Consider the following 21,117-nt stretch of genomic DNA (forward strand, 5'->3'; position numbering starts at 1 on the left):
GCTTTGAAATTTGGGAACCTTCTATAGACTGATATAAATACCAGACAAACGGACCACAATTTGACTAACATTCCCAATATGTTTAAATATATAAATCATCTAAACAGACTATACGACGAGTTACCAGTGGGTTGCATTGTATTCCAGGTGTTTTCTGACTATCACAAAAGCAGACATCTTATAATTCAAATAATTTTAAAGTGTTTTTTTATAGCTAGGCACAAAAATCCAGCCACAATAAAAGTGTGAATCAAGCAGTATACCAATTAAAGGATATATATGTATTGGCAGATATTAAAATTAAGCGCACAGGCTAGTACACAGTTTTATTAGAATACCATTTATATTCAGCAGTTGGATTCAGATATATTTTCCAGTTAATCCCATTCATAAGCTTTTGCCTAATAAATACAGGGCAACATTTCATAATGAACGTACAGAGTATTATCACAGTATTCAGTTTATGACTATCTTCATTCATGTTTAATTACTGGCAATATCTTCCCCCAGATCTCCTATGTCAGAGATCTGGCCATCTTGCAAATTGCGAGCCTTCCAAATTCTCACAGTTCGATCACTACAAAACAAATTAAAAATGAACATGTGAAAAGAGGCAGAAAGACAAAGAAATAGCTCTTAGAATCGTGTACTGTGAAGACATTTTCTGAAGAGGACTTCAATAGAGGTAAGTAAAAATATACATTGTCCCATACGTATATCAAACAGATACCCATAATAATGATATTAAAAATAGTTCATATTGTTGAGGGCTTCCTATATGGCAGGCATTGTTACTATGTGCCCTTTAAATATAAATACATTCAATTCTCTTTAACTACCATAGAGATAGTAATGCTATTACCCCCCTTTGTATTGATGAGTAAATTGAGATCCAGAGAGGTTAAGTAATTTGCTCAGTATCACAAAGTACGTGTGTGATAGAACCGAGATTTCAACCTAGGTAGTCTGGTTCCAGGGCCCCACCTCCCAATCACCACACTGGATCTGCACTCATTGTTTCAAAAAACAACTCATGATACAACATTGGTCAGACATCTTCAGGCACAACAGCTCGCAGTAAGGTTACACTAAGGCTTCTGGGAAGGGAGGAGATCAGGGAAGGGATTCCAGGGAGTTGGTGGATCTGGCAACAGTCAGAAGAGTTACCCTCAGGTGAAACCAGCATAAGCCCACAGGAAAAGCAGGAAGCTACTGAGAAGTGGACTGATACTCCAATATCATAGAACATAGAAGATTCAAAGTGTTTCTGAGAAAACTTGTTTTTGTTCACCCAGCCTGTGGGTACTGGGGAGTGGTCATTAAACCATCATGTTTCTTACTGTGTCTCTCATAGCTTGAAGGGAGTGTTACTTTTCTCCAATTATCTAGTAAACTCAAAGCCAAAAGAAAGTTTCCATAGAATTTCAGAGTTAAAAGGCACTTCAGAGATTATGCAATCCATTTCAAGGATAGAGAGAGTTTAGTTACGTGTCCAGTGTAACATAGTAAAGGGCAGAGGTGAGCCTAGGGTCTAGGCTTTCTAGTTTCTAATCAGCAATCTCTGTTCTCCCTAAGAGTTCTCATCACAAGCAAACAAGAAATGTTTTTTTCTTCTTTTTGTATCTATTTGAGATGACAGATGTTAACTAAACTTATTGTGGTAATCATTTCACAATATATATAAGTCAAATCATTACGCTGTATGCCTTAAACTTATACAATGCCATATGTCAATTATATCTCCATAAACTCACACAGCATATGTACACTGAAACAGCAAGGGGATATGTTCATTCATGCACCTACTCATACACCCATTCATTTATTCAACCGTCCATTTAACAAATGTTTATTGAGAACCTGCTGTGTTCCAGGTACTATTCAGGTGCTTGGGACAATTTAAAGACAAACAAACAAACAAACAAATAAATAACAAAACCCTCTCCCAATGTAGATTATACATTCTAACAAGAGGAGACAGTGTCTGGAAAGCACTTAGAACAATGCATGGCAAATACTAAGCTCTATACAAGGGTGTGTTAATTGACAAATAAATAAAGTAGAATTTGAAAATAGGCCTTCTGATTTTATTGGCCATTTCCCTGATTTTTAAGTTTTACATAGGAAATACATTTGCATCTGGTGCACCACGGGTAAACTGAGAAACAGTTCAGTTCTTCAAAAATAAGACTATACCATGGAAGAGAGGTGTTAGAGTAATACACTTCACCCACCAGATCTCAGTGACATACAATACTTTCAGAGTCTTATATGAGTGTCCCACATCTTTGAGGGGTATTATTTCCAGTAAACTATCAAGGACACAGCAAGTTTCCAAGAGAATAAACAGAAGTGGTGAGTCTTAAGAAAGTAATACATCTTGGAAATAACATCAATGAAGCACCAAAGGTAAGCACCTTAGAAAAACACAAAACAAATCAGCTTTGAAGTACTTTAGAGATATGAGAAAGTAAATCTAAGTGAAAAGAGGGATTCAATGAAAATAGCACAAATAATAAGAGATGCCACAGAAATATAGCAGAGGTTTCAAAATAAAGTCAGGGTAATCGTGCATTTAGGATAGATGAATCAAGAATGTGCTCTGATTAAATTAAATGTAAAAATGACAAAAGGAGATTTTCAAGGTAGATATTCATGAGACATTTTATTTTATTTGAATGAGACCAAGACCTCACTTTAGGGTATATATGCTTTCCTTGCCAAAGTACTTATATACATATGATGTCATTTTTATGGTCACAACATCTCTCCACTTCCTTCAATCATCGTAAACATCACTTCCTCAGTGAGGCCTTCACCAACCATCCTATTGTGTGACCTCCTCCCCATGATATTCTCTTCCCTGTTCCCTGCTTTATTTTTCTCCATAGCACCTATCACTATGTAACATATTTTAGTTATTTATTTTCTTTTCTTCTCCTTAGAATGAAACTGGGGGTCTGATCTGTTTTGTTCACAGCTCTTCCCAAGAGTCTGGAACAGTGCCTGACATATAGGGGATTCATCATGAATGAAAAATAAGCAAATGAATCCATCAATCCAGCTTCCCTAAGAGGGAGGAAGCAGATATTATTATTAAGTACTTATTCAGCTGACCCTCAAACAACACAGGTTTGAACCACGAGGGTCCACTTTCACATGGATTTTTCGATAAACAGCACAGCACTGTAAATGTATTTTCTCTTCCTTATGATTTTCTTAATAACATTTTCCTTCCTCTAGCTTCCTTTATTGTAAGAATACATATATAATACATATAACATACAAAATATGTGTTAATTGACTATATTATCAGTAAGGCTTCCGGCCAACAGTAAGCTATTAGCAGTTTAGTTTTGGGGGGAGTCAAAATTATACCTGGATTTTCAACTATGCATGGGTCAGTGGCCCTAAGCCTGCATGGTCCAAGGGTCAACTGTACTTTACAGAGAGGAAGAGGAAAAAAGAGATTTTTTAAATTATTTATTCTAAATGTGAAGAACGATAAGTTTGTTGTCTTTTGGGAAAAAAAAAACTTTAGAATTAGTCACCTATAAATGATTTTTTAAATTAAAATTACCAGGGGAAGATCTGGCAGCAGACTTCCCATATAAGCAGAGTCCAGATACAGAAGTAACATATTCTCATGTAGTCTGGGGATTAAACTCAGTGTCCAAAGTGCACATCAGAAAATATAAATAAGAGATCTTAAATAGAACGATTGTAATAAAAGAAGGGTTTTTATATGTTCTACATTTCCAGACATTTACAACTTATAATATTTATTAAATCTGAACACAAACAACCAATACAGAGAAAAATCACACGAGAAAACTTACTCGGCTGCAGTAAAAATGTGGGTGGAATTAACACATATGGCATTGATAGGACTATCATGACCCTTCATCTCTCCGACTGGCACAAAAGTATCCACGTTCCACAGCTTCAGAATGCCCCCTCTGCAGCCACTGAGCAGAACCGGGTGCCCTGGCACCACTCCTAGGGCACAGACCCAATCCTTATGTGCATTTGGAACTTGCTGAGAGAAAGAAAGAGAAATCAGCAGCTTAAGAGGAGCCCTCCAAAATGACATTTTCACAGCAAAGTAAGTTACAAACATTTTTGTTGACAAAACAATATTTGGAATACTGAATGGCCTGGAAACTATAAAAATCATTTTCTATGCAATCATTCTTAGTGACTTACAGAAATAAATCTGCAATTTGCTTCCAATTTGCCTCAATTATTATTAGTGTTATCAATATTAAAGAACTATAATGTTAAAAATCTTACAGAATCTAAAAGACCCAGAAAGTATACAGAATTTTTCACATCACATTCTCTTCATGGGAGTTAATATGAATTTAATTCAACAAGTTTGAAAACTACAACCCGGTATGTAGACTATAAAGAATGCCTCATAGTCACTGCCTTCAATCTTTGGTAGAAAACATGGAGGCTTAAGGCTTTTTGGAGAAGACCAGAGCTAACAAACATTTCATAATGAGTAAACAATAATTCTAAGCTCAAACTATATGACTATATTTGAGTGTAAATATATTTATATGAATAATATAAAAGTCACAACCATGAATGTATATCTATAAAGGATTTTGAATGCAATAAATGCATCTGTTGCCAAGTTTGTTCCATTGGCATGCTACTTGTTCATTTTGTTTTCATCTATTCTTACCTAGAAGGTATTATTAATATTTGAATGTTGCCCTTCTCATAATTAGTAACTCTGGTGGCTGAAGATGAAACACTCTTTAAGAGGCTCTTCAAGTTCTTACATAGACTAGTGGTGGCTCTGAAGAACCCATACCCACTCCATCCCATGAAAGGTTTTGCATTACCTGTAGAAGGTCTTTTTGAGCTAAGTCCCATTTCTTGATTCCATTATCTCTGGACCCACTAAATAGGTTATCCCCTTGTATGGTTAGCGCTTCAATGCCGTCATAATGAGGGGGCTCAAAATTGTGGGTGGGACTCACAGTTCCCAGAGCCCCTTCAGTTACATCAAACATCTAAAAAAGAAACAGAGAGAAAGCAGACATCCTTTTTAACTTACAAATAAACACCTATATGTGTGTTCATACCTACAAACACATATACGTGTATATTAACCAGATGTGACTTGTTTTGTTCCAATATTTTACTAAGTTAACTAGATTAACCTGGTATGAATGACTCAGGATGAACCCGGGCCCTATTTTCACATTACTTTTGCTTACATGTCACATGCTTATGTGTCTATAGGCTTTTAAGAAAGGCAACCAATTTTTTCATGTCTGAGTGTACAAATGGTATGTTTAATAATACAAATACTACATATCAATCCACTTGAAAGTCAGAAAAATGACTTTAAAATTATTTAAACATTATTAGATTGTTCTGCAATCCTGGTGGTCATCTCAAATTTCCCAAAGTTGCTATTCAAAACCTCCCACCCCCTTCAGTTGCCCTCATCTGTGTTGACCTTGTAATTTCCTGAAAAGGCTAGCATGATCAAAAATAAACTTTTTGGATTCTTCCCTCCATTCCAAAAGTTTCCTTTTATCTTCAAACATTCTCTTACCCTTCCCTTTTTTTCAGATGCTAAAGTGTGCTTACTGCTTCCCAAGGTTCACATCACTGATGTGGTTCTAACTGTTGCTACCACCTTCATCAGTTACCACCACTTCCCTCTTCACACTCTCCCTCTCCACCAGGGCCTGCTTCCTAAGCAGACATGCATACCCGAGTCTACCAAATACAAAATCCTCTTGCTTTAACCATTCTATTTTCATGTCACTAACCCATTTCTCATCTCTTAATCTCAGATTCTAAAAAGAGTACTTATTCTTTTCTTATCTCTCTGTTACTGTATCCGCTTTTTATTCCTAATTGGTTCTTACAGGAATTCTCAAAGCTGAGTCCTGGCAACCTCTTTCTCCTTTGGCCATGTCCGCTACTCTAACCCCTCGAACATCTGCTTCTATTCGAATGGCTCCCAAACCTGCATGTCTAGTCAGAACTTACATTGAACTCTAGACTTGCCTTTCAAATGGTCTACTCGCCTACATGAAGATGACTTCTATTACTTAGTATCTCAAAGTAACATTTCCAGAACCAAAGTGTGCATCTTCCCTTATCTACTAATTTCATTAAGATCTGAAGATCATAATAAATTCAGTATAAAAGATGGTGACAGTGAGAATTATGCATTAGTTGGACGACTGAATCAAAGATCTTTAAAATCCCTCCCAAAGTATTTTCTATGAAAAATGAGAATACATGATTGAATAGTAAGACAATAAAATCAAAAACTATGAGTGAGGAAAAGATCACGAAGAAAAAGTAAAGGATAGAAATGGAAAAAAAGAAAACTGATTAAGAGAAAAGAGCTCTAGGTGCATCTGAACACTTCATATCTATCATTTAATAGGAGAATATAATTTAACTCTATCATACACACTTTGATGTAATGATCCTTGGAGCCAGTGACGATTAGATCTTGTCCATTTGAAATCTGATCTACAGTAAGGCACATAACAGGGCCTAGGTGTCCTGTTAACTTTCCGGTAGACTGAAACCTTTAAAAAGAAAGAAAATAATTTTGTTTGAAAATATTTCTTAATGTACTGAGGCTAAGCCTCAACATAAATAATCTATATTCTTTGATGAAACTCTTCACTAATTTTCTTTTTTATTTTAGCTCCACCTCTTTGCAACTTTCTTCAAGTTCAGAGTCCAAAAATGGCCAAACTAACCTATTCTATGATTGAAGTGTGAGGATTCCTAAGTTATTCCGAAGTGACTAATGTCATTTAGACAGTAAACTTAAAAAGGCAGCAAAACTTGCTAAAGATTGATTTTAATCCAACCTAAGTCCAGGTAAATCTTAATCTGTTAAACGTCCAAATATGTTATAAATATATGACCAAGGTCCAATTTGGAATTTGATTAAAACAACTGTTATCACTTATATAACTACACAATCAGCAACAATATGGAAAAAGACTACTTTATAACAAACACATATATTCTCACATATACACATACACATGTATGTACACCCATCATATAGCCATGTACACACATGTATACACCTTGCACACAAACATGTGTATATGTGTGTCAGAAAGTAGGCGGTCTATTTCATCAGTTATTATAAAGATTGGAAGTGACCAGGATATATAACTAACTGGTAGAAAAATGTATGACATCAATTGTCAGGAGTAACAACAAACCTTTGTCTCATAGTCCTACCTCAATCAAGCTGCTGAAATACAGAGATATATTTAACTTGTAGAATATTAGTTTCTTGAAAACTATTCTCTTAGTTACTTTGTTACATCTACATTTAATCATGTTGCTGCAATCAAACAGGTTTCAAAGGACCTAACTTTTCAGGAAAAATAGAAAGTGTAAAGATTTTCAAAAGCTGCTATCTTTTCTGCCTCATGGCATGACTTTGAGTGTCTTCCTCCATGGTGCTCTGACTACGAGGCAAGTTTTAATATCTTCAAGAATAAACCAAGTACTCACCTCTTTTCTCATTTTCTTAAGCACTGTGTTCAATTTTCTACATTCTATTTCTAAAACAGTACTCAGGACTGTGTTTCTTCTCTCTTTCATCTATTTACCTGTAAATTATGTTTATTATACTTTCTCAGTCATGTGTTAAAATGTTACAAGTTATAACTAGTCATTTTCAGTTTCCAAAATATCCGTCACTCAGTATCCTTTAATGGCCTGTTTAGTGGCCATTATCCTCCATTACAACAGAGCCCTAAGAAGGCAGATACCACATTTGTCTCGCTCAGTCTTTATTCCCAGCACTTACCACAGTCTTGGTGCAGTGCCTCCCAGAATTGATGTTGAAAAAATACTTAACTAAGAAATGAATATTCCCTTGCTGCCAAAATTTTCAAGAACTAGAAAAGAAGCTAAAATAAACACTCATCTGAAGGATAAAAGCTCATATTTCAAGGCAAATAAAAACCAAATCAGAGATGTAATGCTTTAGATTTCAACTTATCATTTTTTTTACCCATTTTGATCTTCTTAATACTTTATCTTTTCTATATATTTTATACTCACAAAAACCCTGTAAGGATTTATGCCCAAATTTGTTAAATTAAGTTTATAAATTAAAAATTTTGAAATATAAGATGTTTAAATGATGCTGCCCCAAAAATAACTCTTTCAAAGGTCCTGGTGGAACTAGAATGAGAATCTTGATCTCTTCCTAGTAAACAACATGAATTGTAGACAAATATTAAGAGAGGCTATTTTTCTTCATATACTTTTTTTCTATCAATGGAGATTAAAAGAAAGGAAAATTCTGAGTTTGCTAATGATGACAGAAGAGACATCTAGGGATACTGGGCCAAACAGAAAAGCCTATGATTTTATATTAACTTCTGGCTTATAAAGATTAGATTTCATATGCACCAATATGTTATTAATATCTGAAAACTGTATTTGCCATATATAAGAAATACAGTTTCTTAAAAATTCTACCTTTTAAGATCCCACATTCTGACAGCATTTCCAGAAGCTGCATAGAGGAAAGTGCCAGTTGGGTTTAGAGCAATTTGATTTATCTGGTTTTCTCCAGAAGGAATAGCCACTGTCCGGCTGGTACTTGCAGAACAGGCATCTCCAAGAGTAACTTGACCTGAAGATCTTAACAGAGACAAAACAAAAAGAAAAAGTCACATTTCTGGGCAAGAGTTCAGCTTAGGGTTGCTTGAATTCCTAGGAAACTGGCTGTAGGCACAACAAGCTCTGGGTCCTTTGGTCACTGTGTCAACCGTACCACACACAGAACCTCACACACACATACCTGGCACTTATAAACACACTTGATGAGGAAGTGAATAAATGAATGACTAAAACAAGATGATATGGCTTAAAATTCTTAATTTGTAAGTCTCGTATAATGCTAGGAATTCCAGGCCCTGAGTTAGGGATGACCAGAACATCATTCAAAAAAGATTAGATGTCAAAGATTAAAAAAAAAAAAAAGACAACAAATGATACAGTGCCAAAGGTAATTCATTTTCCTGCAGCTTCCAGAAACGTCCCCCCACCCCTGAGGGGCCAGGCCTTCCAACACTCCTTTTGTCCATAAGAATTGCTTTTTGAATTAAAGGCACTGAGGATTTTTCAAACCACTTTCAGTTTTAGTTTACTCTAACTCAATCATACATGGAGTATTTACCATGTGCTAAAGACTTAAACATAACTTATTTCTATTTCCTCAGATAAATTCTAAGTGATATATTCTTAAATTTTGAAACATTTTCTCAGTTAACACCCAAAATATCAAGTTAAATTAATCCTTTTAAATTTGACTTTAGTCAGTCAGCTGGACTGGCAGATTTCTAAGATACAGTGTTCCTTTTTCTATAAAATTTTCCTCACAAGACTTGTATTCAGTACAGTAAATAATGAATAGTTATCAAAATACAAATTAGGACTTATGTTAATAATCCCTACTTTAGGGGCGCCTGGGTGGCTTAGTCGGTTAAGCATCTGCCTTCGGCTCAGGTCATGATCCCAGGATCCTGGGATCGAGCCCCACATCGGGCTCCCTGCTCCACAGGAAACCTGCTTCTCCCTCTCCCACTCCCCCTGCCTGTGTTCCCTCTCTCGCTGTGTCTCTCCCTGTCAAATAAATAAATAAAATTAAAAAAAAATAAAATCCCTACTCTAAAAACTATAAAAAATAACCTTTCCTATGTTCCCTTTGTAATTAAAACAAGAGTTCACCCCATTTTAATTATGTAAAAGAGTTCATCCATTTTATAGCAAAAAGAATCATTATTTGCTCTATATTTTAAAGACATATATGATGACACACACAGAAAACAAACTCATCCTCCAATTGTCCAACCTAACCCACAGTTATGAAATTTGTGCTCACACAAAAGCAGTCTAGGTCCTAAAACAAACAAAAAAACTCTCAATTATTCAATACCTGCTAATTAAATGTTACAAGTACTTCTTAACTGTCTACTATGGTGATTTTAGCCATTTTTCCAAGGAGTGGTATTCATTTGAAGCAAGTAATGTAAATCATTTAACTACATCAAGTAAAAAATACTATGAACATGCAATACCTTAGTATTTAAGAGGGAGGAAATATTAAATGTATACTTAGTCACAGACCAAATATGATTCATTCCTTCCTATTTAATACCAGGCCCTTTTTAAAATTTAAATTCAATTAGCCAACATATGGTACATCATTAGTTTCAGATGTAGAGTCAGTTATTCATCAGTTGCTTTTAACACCCAGTGCTCATCACATCACGTGCCCTCCTTAATGCCCATCACCCAATTACCCAATTCCCCCACCCACCTCCCCTCCAGCAACCCTCAGTTTGTTTCCTAGAGTTAAGAGTCTCTCATGGTTTGTCTCCCTCTCCATTACTTCGCATTCAGTTTTCCCTCCCTTCCCTCTGCACTTTCTTATATTCTACATATGAGTGAAACCATATAATTGTCTTTCTCTGATTGACTTATTTTGCTCAGCATAATACTGTTCAGTTCCATCCATGTCAATGTAAATGGTAAGTATTCATCCTTTCTGATGGCTGAGCAATATTCCATTGTATATATGGACCACATCTTCTTTATCCACTCATCTGTCAATGGACATCTCAATTCTTTCCATAGTTTGGCTATTGTGGACATTGCTGGTATAAACATTGGAGGGCATGTACCCCTTCAGATCATTACATTTGTATGGTTGGGATAAACAGCTAGTAGTGCAATTGCTGGGTCATAGGGTAGCTCTATTTTTAACTTCTTGAGGAATCTCCATACTGTTTTCCAAAGTGGCTGCACCAGCTTGCATGCCCACCAACAGTGTAGGAGGGTTCCCCTTTCTCCACACCCCCACCAACATTTGTTGTTTCCTGATTTGTTAATTTTAGCTATTCTGACTGGTGTGAGGTGGTATCTTATTGTGGTTTTGATTTGTATTTCCCTGATGCCAAGGGATGTTGAGCATTTTTTCCTGTTTGTTGGCCATTTGTATGTCTTCTTTGCAGAAATATTTGTTCGTATCTTCTGCCTATTTCTTGACAGGATTATTGGTTTTGGAGGTGTTGAGTTTGATAAGTTCTTTATAGATTTTGGATACTAGCCTTTATCTGATATGTCATTTGCAAATATCTTCTCTTTCTGTAGGTTGCCTTTTAGTTTTGTTGACTCTTTCCTTTGCTGTGCAGAAGCTTTTTATCTTGATGAAGTCTGAATAGTTCATTTTTGCTTTTGTTTCCTTGCCTTTGGAGATGAATCTAGCAAGAAATTGCTGCAGTCGAAGTCACAGGTTGCTGTCTATGTTCTACTCTAGGATTTTGATGGATTACTGTCTCACATTTAGATCTTTCATCCATTTTGAGTTTGTGTATGATGTAAGAGAATGGTCCAGTTTCATTCTTCTGTATGTGGCTGTCCAATTTTCCCAACACCATTTGTTGAAGAGACTGTCTTTTTTCCACTGGGCATTCATTCCTGCCTTGTCAAAGATAAGTTGACCACAGAGTTGAGGGGTCCATTTCTGGGCTCTCTCTTCTGTTCCATTGATCTATGTGTCTGTTTTTGTGCCAGTACCATACTGTCTTGATGATCACAGCTTTGTAATATAGCTTGATGTCCAGGATTGTGATGCCACAAGCTTTGGTTTTCTTTTTCAACATTCCTCTGGCTATTCAGGGTCTTTTCTGGTTCCATACAAATTTTAGGATTATTTGTTCCAGCTCTGTGAAAAATGTCAATGGTATTTTGATAGGGATTGCATTGAATGTGTAGACTTTCTGAGAAGCATAGAAATTTTAACAATATTTATTCATCCAATGCACGAGCATTGAATGTTTTTCCATTTCTTTGTGTCTTCCTCAATTTCTTTCACAAGTGTCTGTAGTTTTTAGAGTACAGATCCCTTACCTCTTTGGTTAGGTTTATTCCTAGGTATCTTATGATTTTTGGTGCAATTATAAATGGGATCAATTCCTTAATTTTTCTTTCTTCTTTTGCATTGTTAGTGTATAGAAATGCAACTAATTTCTGTGCATTGATTTTATATACTGCCACATTGCTGAATTCCTGTATGAGTTCTAGCAATTGTGGGGTGGAGTATGTTGGGTTTTCCACAAAAAGTATCATGCCATCTGTGAAGAGTGGGAGTTTGACTTCTTCTTTGCCAATTTGGATGCCTTTTATTTCCTTTTGTTGTCTGATTGCTGAGACTAGGACTTCTAGTACTATGTTGAACAACAGTGGTGAGAGTGGACATCCCTATCGTGTTCCTGACCTTAAGGGAAAAGTTCTCAGTTTTTCCCCTTTGAGAATGATATTCACTGTAGGCTTTTTATAGATGGCTTTTATGATATTGAGGTATGTTGCTTCTATCCCTATACTTTGAAGAGTTTTAATCAAGAAAGAATGCTTTTTCTGCATCAATTGAGAGGATCACATGGTTCTTGTCTTTTCTTTTACTAATGTGATCTATCATGTTGATTGATTTGCAAACGTTGAACCACCCTTGCATCCCAGAAATAAATCCCAACTGGTCATGGTGAAGAATCCTCTTAATGTACTGTTAGATCCTATTGGCTAGTATCTTTGTATTTTGGCATCTAATTTCATCAGGGATATTGGTAACTCTCCTTTTTGGTGGGGTCTTTGTACGGTTTGGGGATAAGATAATGTTGGCCTCATAGAACAAGTTTGGAAGTTTTCCTTCCATTTCTATTTTTTGAAACAGCTTCAGAAGAACAGGTATTAATTCTTCTTTAAATATTTGGTAGAATTCCCCTGGAAGCCATCCGGCCCTGGACTCTTGTTTGTTGGGAGATTTTTGATTACTACTTCAATTCTTTGCTGGTTATGGGTCTGTTCAGGTTTTTTATTTCTTCCTGCTACAATTTTGGTAGTTTATAAGTTTTTAGGAATGCATCCTTTTTTTTCCAGATTGCCTAATTTGTTGGCATATAGTTGCTCATAATATGTTCTTTGTTATTTCCTTGGTGTTGGTCATTATCTCTCCTCTTTCATTCATGATTTTATTAATTTGGGTCCTTTCTCTTTTCTTTTTGATAAGTCTGGCTAGGGGTTTATTGATCTTATTAATCCTTTCAAAGAACCAGCTTGTAGTTTCATTGATCTCTTCTACTGTTCTTTTGTTTTCCATTTCATTGATTTCTGCTCTAATCTTTATTATTTCTTTTCTCCTGCTTGGTTTGGGCTCTGTTTGCTGTTCTTTCTCCTGCTCCTTTAGGTGTAAGGTTAGCTTGTGTATTTGAAACATTTCTAGTTTCTTGAGAAAGACTTGTATTGCTATGTACTTCCCTCTTAGGACTGCCTTTGCTGCATCCCAAAGGTTTTGAACAGTTGTGTTTTCATTTTCATTTGTTTCCATGAATTTTTAAATTCTTCTTTAATTTTCTGGTTGACCCATTCATTCTTTAGTAGGATGCTCTTCAACCTCCAAGTATTTTATGTTCCTTCCAAGTTTCCTCTTGTGATTGAGTTCAAGTTTCAAAGCATTGTGGTCTGAAAATATGCAGGGAATGATCCCAATCTTTTGGTACTGGTTGAGACCTGATTTGTGACCCAGTACGTGATCTATTCTGGAAAATGTTCTATGGGCACTTAAGAAGAATGTGCATTCTGTTGCTTTAGGATGGAATGCTCTAAACATATCTGTGAAGTCCATCTGGTCCTGTGTGTCATTCAAAGCCCTTGTTTCCTTGTTGATCTTCTGCTTAGATGATCTGTCTATTGCTGTGATTGGGCTGTTTAAAGTCCCCTACTATTACTCTATTATTAATTATCCATGGGTTTAATTTTTTTATTGGTTTATATAATTGGCTGCTCCCAAGTTAGGAGCATAAATACTTATAATTGTTAGATTTTCTTGTTGGATAGACCCTTTAAGTATGATATATTGTCCTCTTCATCCCTTACTACAGTCTTTGGTTTAAAATCTAATTTGTCTGATATAAGGATTGCTACCCCAGCTTTCTTTTGATGTCCATTAACATGATAGATGGTTCTTCACCCCCTCATTTTCAGTCTGGAGGTGTCTTTGGGTATAAAATGTGTCTCTTGTAGATTGCATATTGATGGGTCTTGCTTTTTTATCCAATCTGATACCCTGTGTCTTTTGATTAGAGCCTTTAGTCCATTTACATTCAGAGTAACTATTGAAAGATATGAATTTAGTGCCATTGTATTACCTGTAAAATCACTGTTTCTGTGTATTGTTTCTGTTCCTTTCAGACCTATGTTACTTTTGGGCTATCTCTTTGTTTACAGGATCCCCTTTAATATTTCCTGCAGGGCTGGTTTAGTGACCACAAATTCTTTTAGTTTCTGTTTGTCCTAGAAGCTCTTTATCTCTCCTTCCATTCTGAATGACAGTCTTGCTGGATAAAGTATTCTTGGCTGCATGTTTTTCTCATTTAGTACCCTCAGCATAACATGTCAGCCCTTTCTGGCCTGCCAGTCTCTGTGAATAGGTCTTCTACCCTCATAGGTCTAATGTTCCTACCCTTGTAGGTCAAGGACTTCTTGTCTCAAGCTGCTTTCAGGATTTTCTCTTTGTCTCTGAAATTTGCAAGCTTCACTATTATATGTCAGGCTGTTGACCTATTTTTATTGATTTTAAGGGGGGTTCTCTGTGCCTCCTGGACTTGAATGCCTGTTTCCTTCCCCAGATTAGGGAAGTTCTCAGCTGTAGCTCAAATATACCTTTGCCCCCCCTTTTCTCTTCTTCTGGGACCCCAATAATTCTAATATTGTTTCACTTTATGGTTTCACTGATCTCTGGAATCCTCCCCTCATAGTCCAGTAATTGTTTATCTCTCTTTTGCTCAGTTTCCTTATTCTCCATAGTTTTATCTCCTATATCACTTATTCTCTCTTCTGCCTCATTTATCCTAGCAGTAAGAGCCTCCATTGTTGATTGTATCTCCACAATACCCTTTTTGATTTCAACTGGTTAGACCTTAGTTCTTTTATTTCTCCAGAAAAGGATTCTCTAGTGTTTTCTATGTTTTTTCCAAGCCCAGCTAGTATCTTTATAATCATTGTTCTGAATTCTAGCTCCAAGATTTCACCAACATCCATATTTATTAAGTCTCTAGCATTGAGTACTGCCTCTTGTTCTTTTTTCTGGGAATTTTTCCTTCTGGTCATTTTGTCCAGAGAAGAAGAGATGAAAGAGAGAACAAAAAAGAAATAAAAAATAAAAATATCAACCACAACCCCAGCAAAATATACACTAGACAAATCAGAAGAGATCAGAAACCAAAAAAGAAAAATAAAGGGAAAAAAGAATATAATTAAACAGGTAGACAGAACAGGGTGATACACTTGGCCTAGGGGTATTTTGGTCTGTTAGAAGACACTTGATCCCAATATTGTAAAGAAAGAAAAACTTTATATATATTACAGTGAAAGAAAGCCAAAAATGAAGAATATATCAATAAAATGTAAATGTAAAAATGAAAATTAAAGAAAGACTTAAAAAAAGAGTTGGTAAAATAAGAAACTAGTTGAAAAGGAAAAAAGAGAAAAAGAGAAAGAAAATTTTAGACTGTAGGACCAAAGAATCATGAGAAAAGACCTCGAATTCTACATACTATTTTCCCCTAGCACTGGAGTTTTTTAGTTCTGTGTGATCCATAAACTTGTTTTTAGCCTGATGTTCCTGCTGGTCTTCTGAGGGAGGAGCCTGCTGCACTGATTCTCAGGTGTCTTTGCCTGGGCAGAGTTGCACCACCCTGGCCAGGGGTCCAGGCTCAGTGTAAGTTGCTTCAGGCTGCTCTATGTGGCTTTTGTTCCCTGACAGCTTTCTGCACCACTTTAGAGGATGAAAATAAAAAGGGCAGCATCCCGATCTCCAGCCCTGGAGCTGAAAGTTCATGGGCCCCACTCTTCAGTGAACCCTCAGGGAAAAGCCGTCAATCACTTTTTTGTGTGTCAAACTCTGCAGACTTCTGTGGTAGGCACCCTCCCAGATCCTCCCAGGGGAAGAAGTAGGGTCACCCAGGTTCTGCCATTTGCAGGTTCCCTGCTAGGAGAGCGGTTGCCCAATTGTGCCGTGGTTCATAGTTTATGGCAAACTGAGCAGAGAGCCCACTCCCGGGCTTGCCCACCGTTACTGGCTTCCCTGCTCCAGTGCTTGGGAACTCTGCTGGCTCAGGCACCCCTGCTCTTTCTGTGACCCCAGGGATCCTAAGACCACACTTTTCACCCCCTGAGCAACTTTCAAGCCAGGAAGTCCATCATGGGAGCAGACTTCTAAAAGTTCTGACTTTGTGTGCTCTGTAACTGGCTTATGGAGGCTCTCTCCCTGGTTTATCTTAGGATATAGCCCCTCAGATTCATTTCTCCACACCTCCTACCTTGCAAAAAGTGGTTGCTTTTCTATTTGCAGAATTGCAGCAATTCTCTTCTTAGATCTCAGGTTGAATTCACAGGTGTTCAGAATGATTTGATAGATAACTAGCTGAATTCAAGGGACCAGATGAAACAAGGTCCCTTACTCTTTTGCCATCTTCCCTCCTCCTTGCATTTCTACCAGGCTCTTATATTACATTTTCTCAGTAGGTTTTCCCCCTTATATTATCTACATTCTTACTTTAACATCCTTTCAGAAGCAGACAGGTATAAATAAAAATACATTCACAGTCCTATCTTTTCATATATGTTGTACATAAGAACTATTTGCCCCTTATGCTATTTGTCTTTAAATTACTTACGTCAGCGTTCGAATGCACTTTGCTGAATCTCTGATATCCCACACCTTAATATAAGATGTGGACACAGTGAAGACCAAACTTGTATAATTACAGTATTTTACAGATACGACATTGTTGGGATGACTCCCCAGTGACATTATCTCCTGCCCAGTCACCAGATTCCATACTTTACAAGTACGATCTACAACAAATAAGAAAGGAAAATACTGTCAATATGAACTACTCTTAACAATAAAAATTATCTAAACCGTTTTTCTCCTATAAGAGTGAAATGAAATAAGAAAAAAGTAATTATTCCACTAACCTGAGACAGACATCCTACCTCCATCCTTGACCTTCTGCTTCAGGTTCAAGGGCAAAGTACATATAAAGGATTAGATGAAAGCCAGGTATGTCTGGTGTATGTATTATGAGGTATTAAAAAAATAATTATATAAAATTTTGTAATAGTCATATCACAAGAATCTTGCCTCATATTGCCCCTGAATTTAAAATGGCATTCCCAAATCAGCCTCTTCAAAATATTCTGCTTTGTTCATTCTTACCTCCTCAAAGCACTCCACATTCATAAACACATACACCTTTCTTTTCTAAGTGTCACTGATTGATGGATTTTATTTTTGACCACAAAACAAATTATAAACTAATTATTTTGTTTTTCTGACATGTCAAATATGTGATTATTCTGGAGATAAATTTAATTTGAATTAGAAAAGTACATTTCCACAGTGTAGATTCTTTAATTGGATAATGGTTTGTCATTCACAATTTGTAAGTTCTAGCTAGACTGGTATACTTCCTTAGATACGATGAGCAATACATTCTTGTTGATTGAGTCCTGTAATGTCCCTAAATGCTAAAAAACTTTTACTAGCTCCCCAAATTCCTGTACATGTTTCCTTCCTACCTTTCTAGCCCTATTGCCCATCACTTCCCTTACAATTACAGTTAACACTTGAACAACATGGGTTTGAATGGGTCCATTTATATGCAAATTTTTTGATAAATACAGTACAGTAGTACAGTACTAAAAATGTATTCTTAAGACTTCCTTATGATTTTCTTAGTAACATTTTTTTCTCCAGCTTACTTTATTATAAGAACACAGTATATAATACATATAACATACAAAATATGTGTTAATCGACTATTTATGTTATTGTTATGTGTTAATCGACTATTTATGTTATTGGTAGTTCAATTTTGGGGGAAAGCTATTAGTAGTTCAGTTTTGGAGGAGTCAAAAATTATATGCAGATTTTCTTTTTTTTTAAGATTTTACTTATTTATTTGACAGAGAGTACAAAGCAGGGGGAGAAGCAGGGAGAGGGAGAAGCAGGCTCCTGCTGAGCAGAGAGCCCAACATGGGGCTTGATCCCAGGACCATGTCCTGGGATCATGACCTGAGCCAAAGGCAGATGCTTAACTAACTGAGCCACCCAGGCGCCCCATATGCAGATTTGACTGTGTCAGCACCCCTAACCCCCAATTTGTTCAAGGTCAACTGTATTCTACTTTTCAACCCAATTAGATTTAGTTTCCAAACATACCCCACTTTTAGCTCTATGTCTCTGCTTATGTTGTTCTATAATCTTGGTTGTCAATTTTACCTGTCAATATCCAAACCATCCTGTAAGGTTCATCCTAAATGCCTCCATGTCAAAGCCTTCCTTATTTCTCACAGGTTGGCATAACCTCTCCCTTTTGAGGAAAACCCAAAATGCTTTAGTCCTTAACTCTTCAGAGCATTTATAGTTGATTTCTAGTTGCCTGCAATTGTACCAAAGGGGTTAAGAGTGCAGGTTTAGAGATGAGTAGACATGGGTTTCCAATCATGGTTCTTCCACTTACTACTAAATTTATCTGGGAAAATTATTTCATTTCTTGAATCCTCAGTTTCTTCATCTGTAAAACTAGGATGCAACATGTATCTCACTGGGGTTACCATAAGAATTAAATGAGATGTAATTTGGATAGTATTTAGCATAGTCTCTGACATATAGTTAAGTGCTCAAGAAATGGTGGTTACTACATCTTATTCTCTTTACCACAGTGTACATTGTAATGACCTTTTGTCAATTTTTATATAACCTGCATTGCTTGCTCAGGGCCTTTTGCATGCATTAAGTGCTCAGTTATTGAAGGGAAATGTATCCTCTCAACATTCTATTCATATAACATCAACAGAGGTCTTACTTTCTTTCCAACTATGCAATGATTTTATATAATTCAGGAGTTGAACCAGATTATCTCTCAGGTTCTTATGGGTCTTAAGCAGTTTGACTGTTTTTTAAAGCCTGTTAAAAATGTAATCATTTTTTTTTTAAATCTGTTAACTATCCACATGAAACAACTACTGGCACCTTTTGATCCAGTGAAGAGGAGATCATCAGTAGAATCCACACAGAGCACAGCTTTTGTGTGCCCTTCAGCTATGTGAATACACTGCAGTGGAGAAGTTCTGATTCCTTTTGAAGCAGGAAATGGGTTGATTATGCCCCTGAGGTGGGGGAAAAAACAAGATTTATTTCAGTAGCTATATCACGGGACTAATTTTATTTTCCCCCTGACTTTAAGAAGTCTTTCTAAGTAATTAATAATAAAATTCAGACTGCTCCCTTATCTCTTTTTAAAGGAAAAGGACACAGAGACAAAATGTGAATTAGTAATAGTAGTGATGGGGTACATCAACTAATTAGGCATCAGCCAGCAGGTGCATTCTACAAAGAATAAAGCATATAGTATATTGGATCTTCTCACTAACAAGTTCTTCTCTTCAAAGTTTAATTAAGCAATATTGGGAGGTGTTTGATTATAGTAAATTCTGACAAATAAGAAAGGATAAATGATGGACAACTGGAAGGTGTGACTCTCTGTCATGCTGGAATGTGACTCTAGGTCAAAAAGAACGTTCTGGGGAAAGTATAACACATATCACCTAAAATACTGAAAAAACAAATTTCAAATGAATTTGAAAAAAGATAGGAATGATCACATACACAGAAATTCTGAAGGGAGAATAGCTCCAAACTATCAAAAAATTAAAGAAAAAAACTCCAACAGTCTCAAAGATTTTAAAAAGGAATGAGACTTTAAAAGTACAATGAGGCTCCTTAGGGAGCTTTCTCAAGTTTAATATTTCTAGACATTCTGCTTTATGCCAGTAGACTATGTACTATGGAAATATAAAGGAGTTTAAGATAGGATTTGAATTGAAATAGTTGTGTTGAGAAGACTAAATCAATGTATCTTTGCTCACAGAAGGAAGAAAAGTTACCATGTTGGAATATGTTCATTATATAAGATAGATGGCAATAGTATCAAAACAAATAATAGGGATAAAATAAAACTGTTTACATCTTGAGGGGGAGGGGCAGAGGGAGATGGAGAATCTTAAGCAGGCTCCATGCCCAGTGCAGAGCCCAATGTGGGTCTCAATCTCACAACCCTGAGATCATGACCTGAGCTGAAATCTAGAGTTGGACGCTTAACGACTGAGCCACCCAGGGCCCTTCTATCTTCTTAATGAAAAAGAACAATCTTCAAGATGCAATGGGCAGAAATGATAAGGAAGAAATGTAAACCCCAGACAAGTTAGAACTGACAATAGAGAGTTATCCAATGGATTCAAGTATTTCTGTTTTTAAGTCATTATATCACAGGGTTTTAAAAGAATACACCATTGTGGAGGTAAAAATCACTGTGGGTACACTAAGACTGATAAACGGGACAAAACATGGAGACCCAAATTTCCAAAAAGCAGGGGGGAAATTGTGGATTTCAGAAATTACAGATGGGTAAAACTTCTTGTTGAGTCTCACAAAGGAAAATATTAAACAAATCATTATAAACACTTAAAAATAAATGCTCATCAGTAAGAGAGAACACTAATCTCACAGGGGAAGTTCTTTGTAGACTTAATAGCAAATTAGGGGAATGTCATATTCACAATACATGTTGATTCCAAAAAGATCCATACAATAAGATTTTCAAATGATATCCTTGTGGATATGGTAGGTAAGTACAGAACTGTTATAGTAAGGTAGTTCCATTCAATGTTCCTGTCAATTTGGAAGGACATCTTTAATATCAATGTTTCCTTAGCACTGAAGACAGAGATGGCATATTTATTAAGCTGATATATTAAAGAGCTAGATAGTGTATTGTATTGCCTAGGAAAATGACAAACAAAATTTATTTACTTTAAGTACCTACTTAACACTAAAATAACCACTGGATACAATTTAAAGATAAAATTTAAGTAGAAGAAAGAACAGAAGGTTCCAAAAGGGAAAAGACTTAATAGTAGCTTAGATTTAAAGGTGCTGGGGTGGCTCAGCTGGTTTAG

At 36.2% G+C, this 21,117-nt stretch overlaps 1 protein-coding gene across 1 annotated transcript in view; it reads right to left on the bottom strand.

Annotated features, from left to right (window-relative positions):
* Positions 1–483: 483 nt before the first annotated feature.
* KIF21A (kinesin family member 21A) overlaps positions 484–21,117 on the bottom strand; it is a 117,056-nt gene continuing 96,422 nt past the window's right edge. Inside the window, exons 32-38 of the mRNA XM_088025578.1 lie at positions 19,133–19,269; positions 16,770–16,950; positions 8,509–8,673; positions 6,458–6,575; positions 4,857–5,027; positions 3,840–4,039; positions 484–577 (exon numbers count right to left, since the gene is read on the bottom strand). Of these exons, the coding sequence (XP_087881704.1) occupies positions 484–577; positions 3,840–4,039; positions 4,857–5,027; positions 6,458–6,575; positions 8,509–8,673; positions 16,770–16,950; positions 19,133–19,269 (1,066 nt within the window). The remainder of the gene's footprint in view (positions 578–3,839; positions 4,040–4,856; positions 5,028–6,457; positions 6,576–8,508; positions 8,674–16,769; positions 16,951–19,132; positions 19,270–21,117) is intronic.

The sequence above is a fragment of the Eumetopias jubatus genome, unplaced genomic scaffold (assembly GCF_037043125.1).
Source record: "Eumetopias jubatus isolate StellerSeaLion01/CBP00866 unplaced genomic scaffold, mEumJub1_p1.0 scaffold_8, whole genome shotgun sequence".
Taxonomy (NCBI): Eukaryota; Metazoa; Chordata; class Mammalia; order Carnivora; family Otariidae; genus Eumetopias; species Eumetopias jubatus.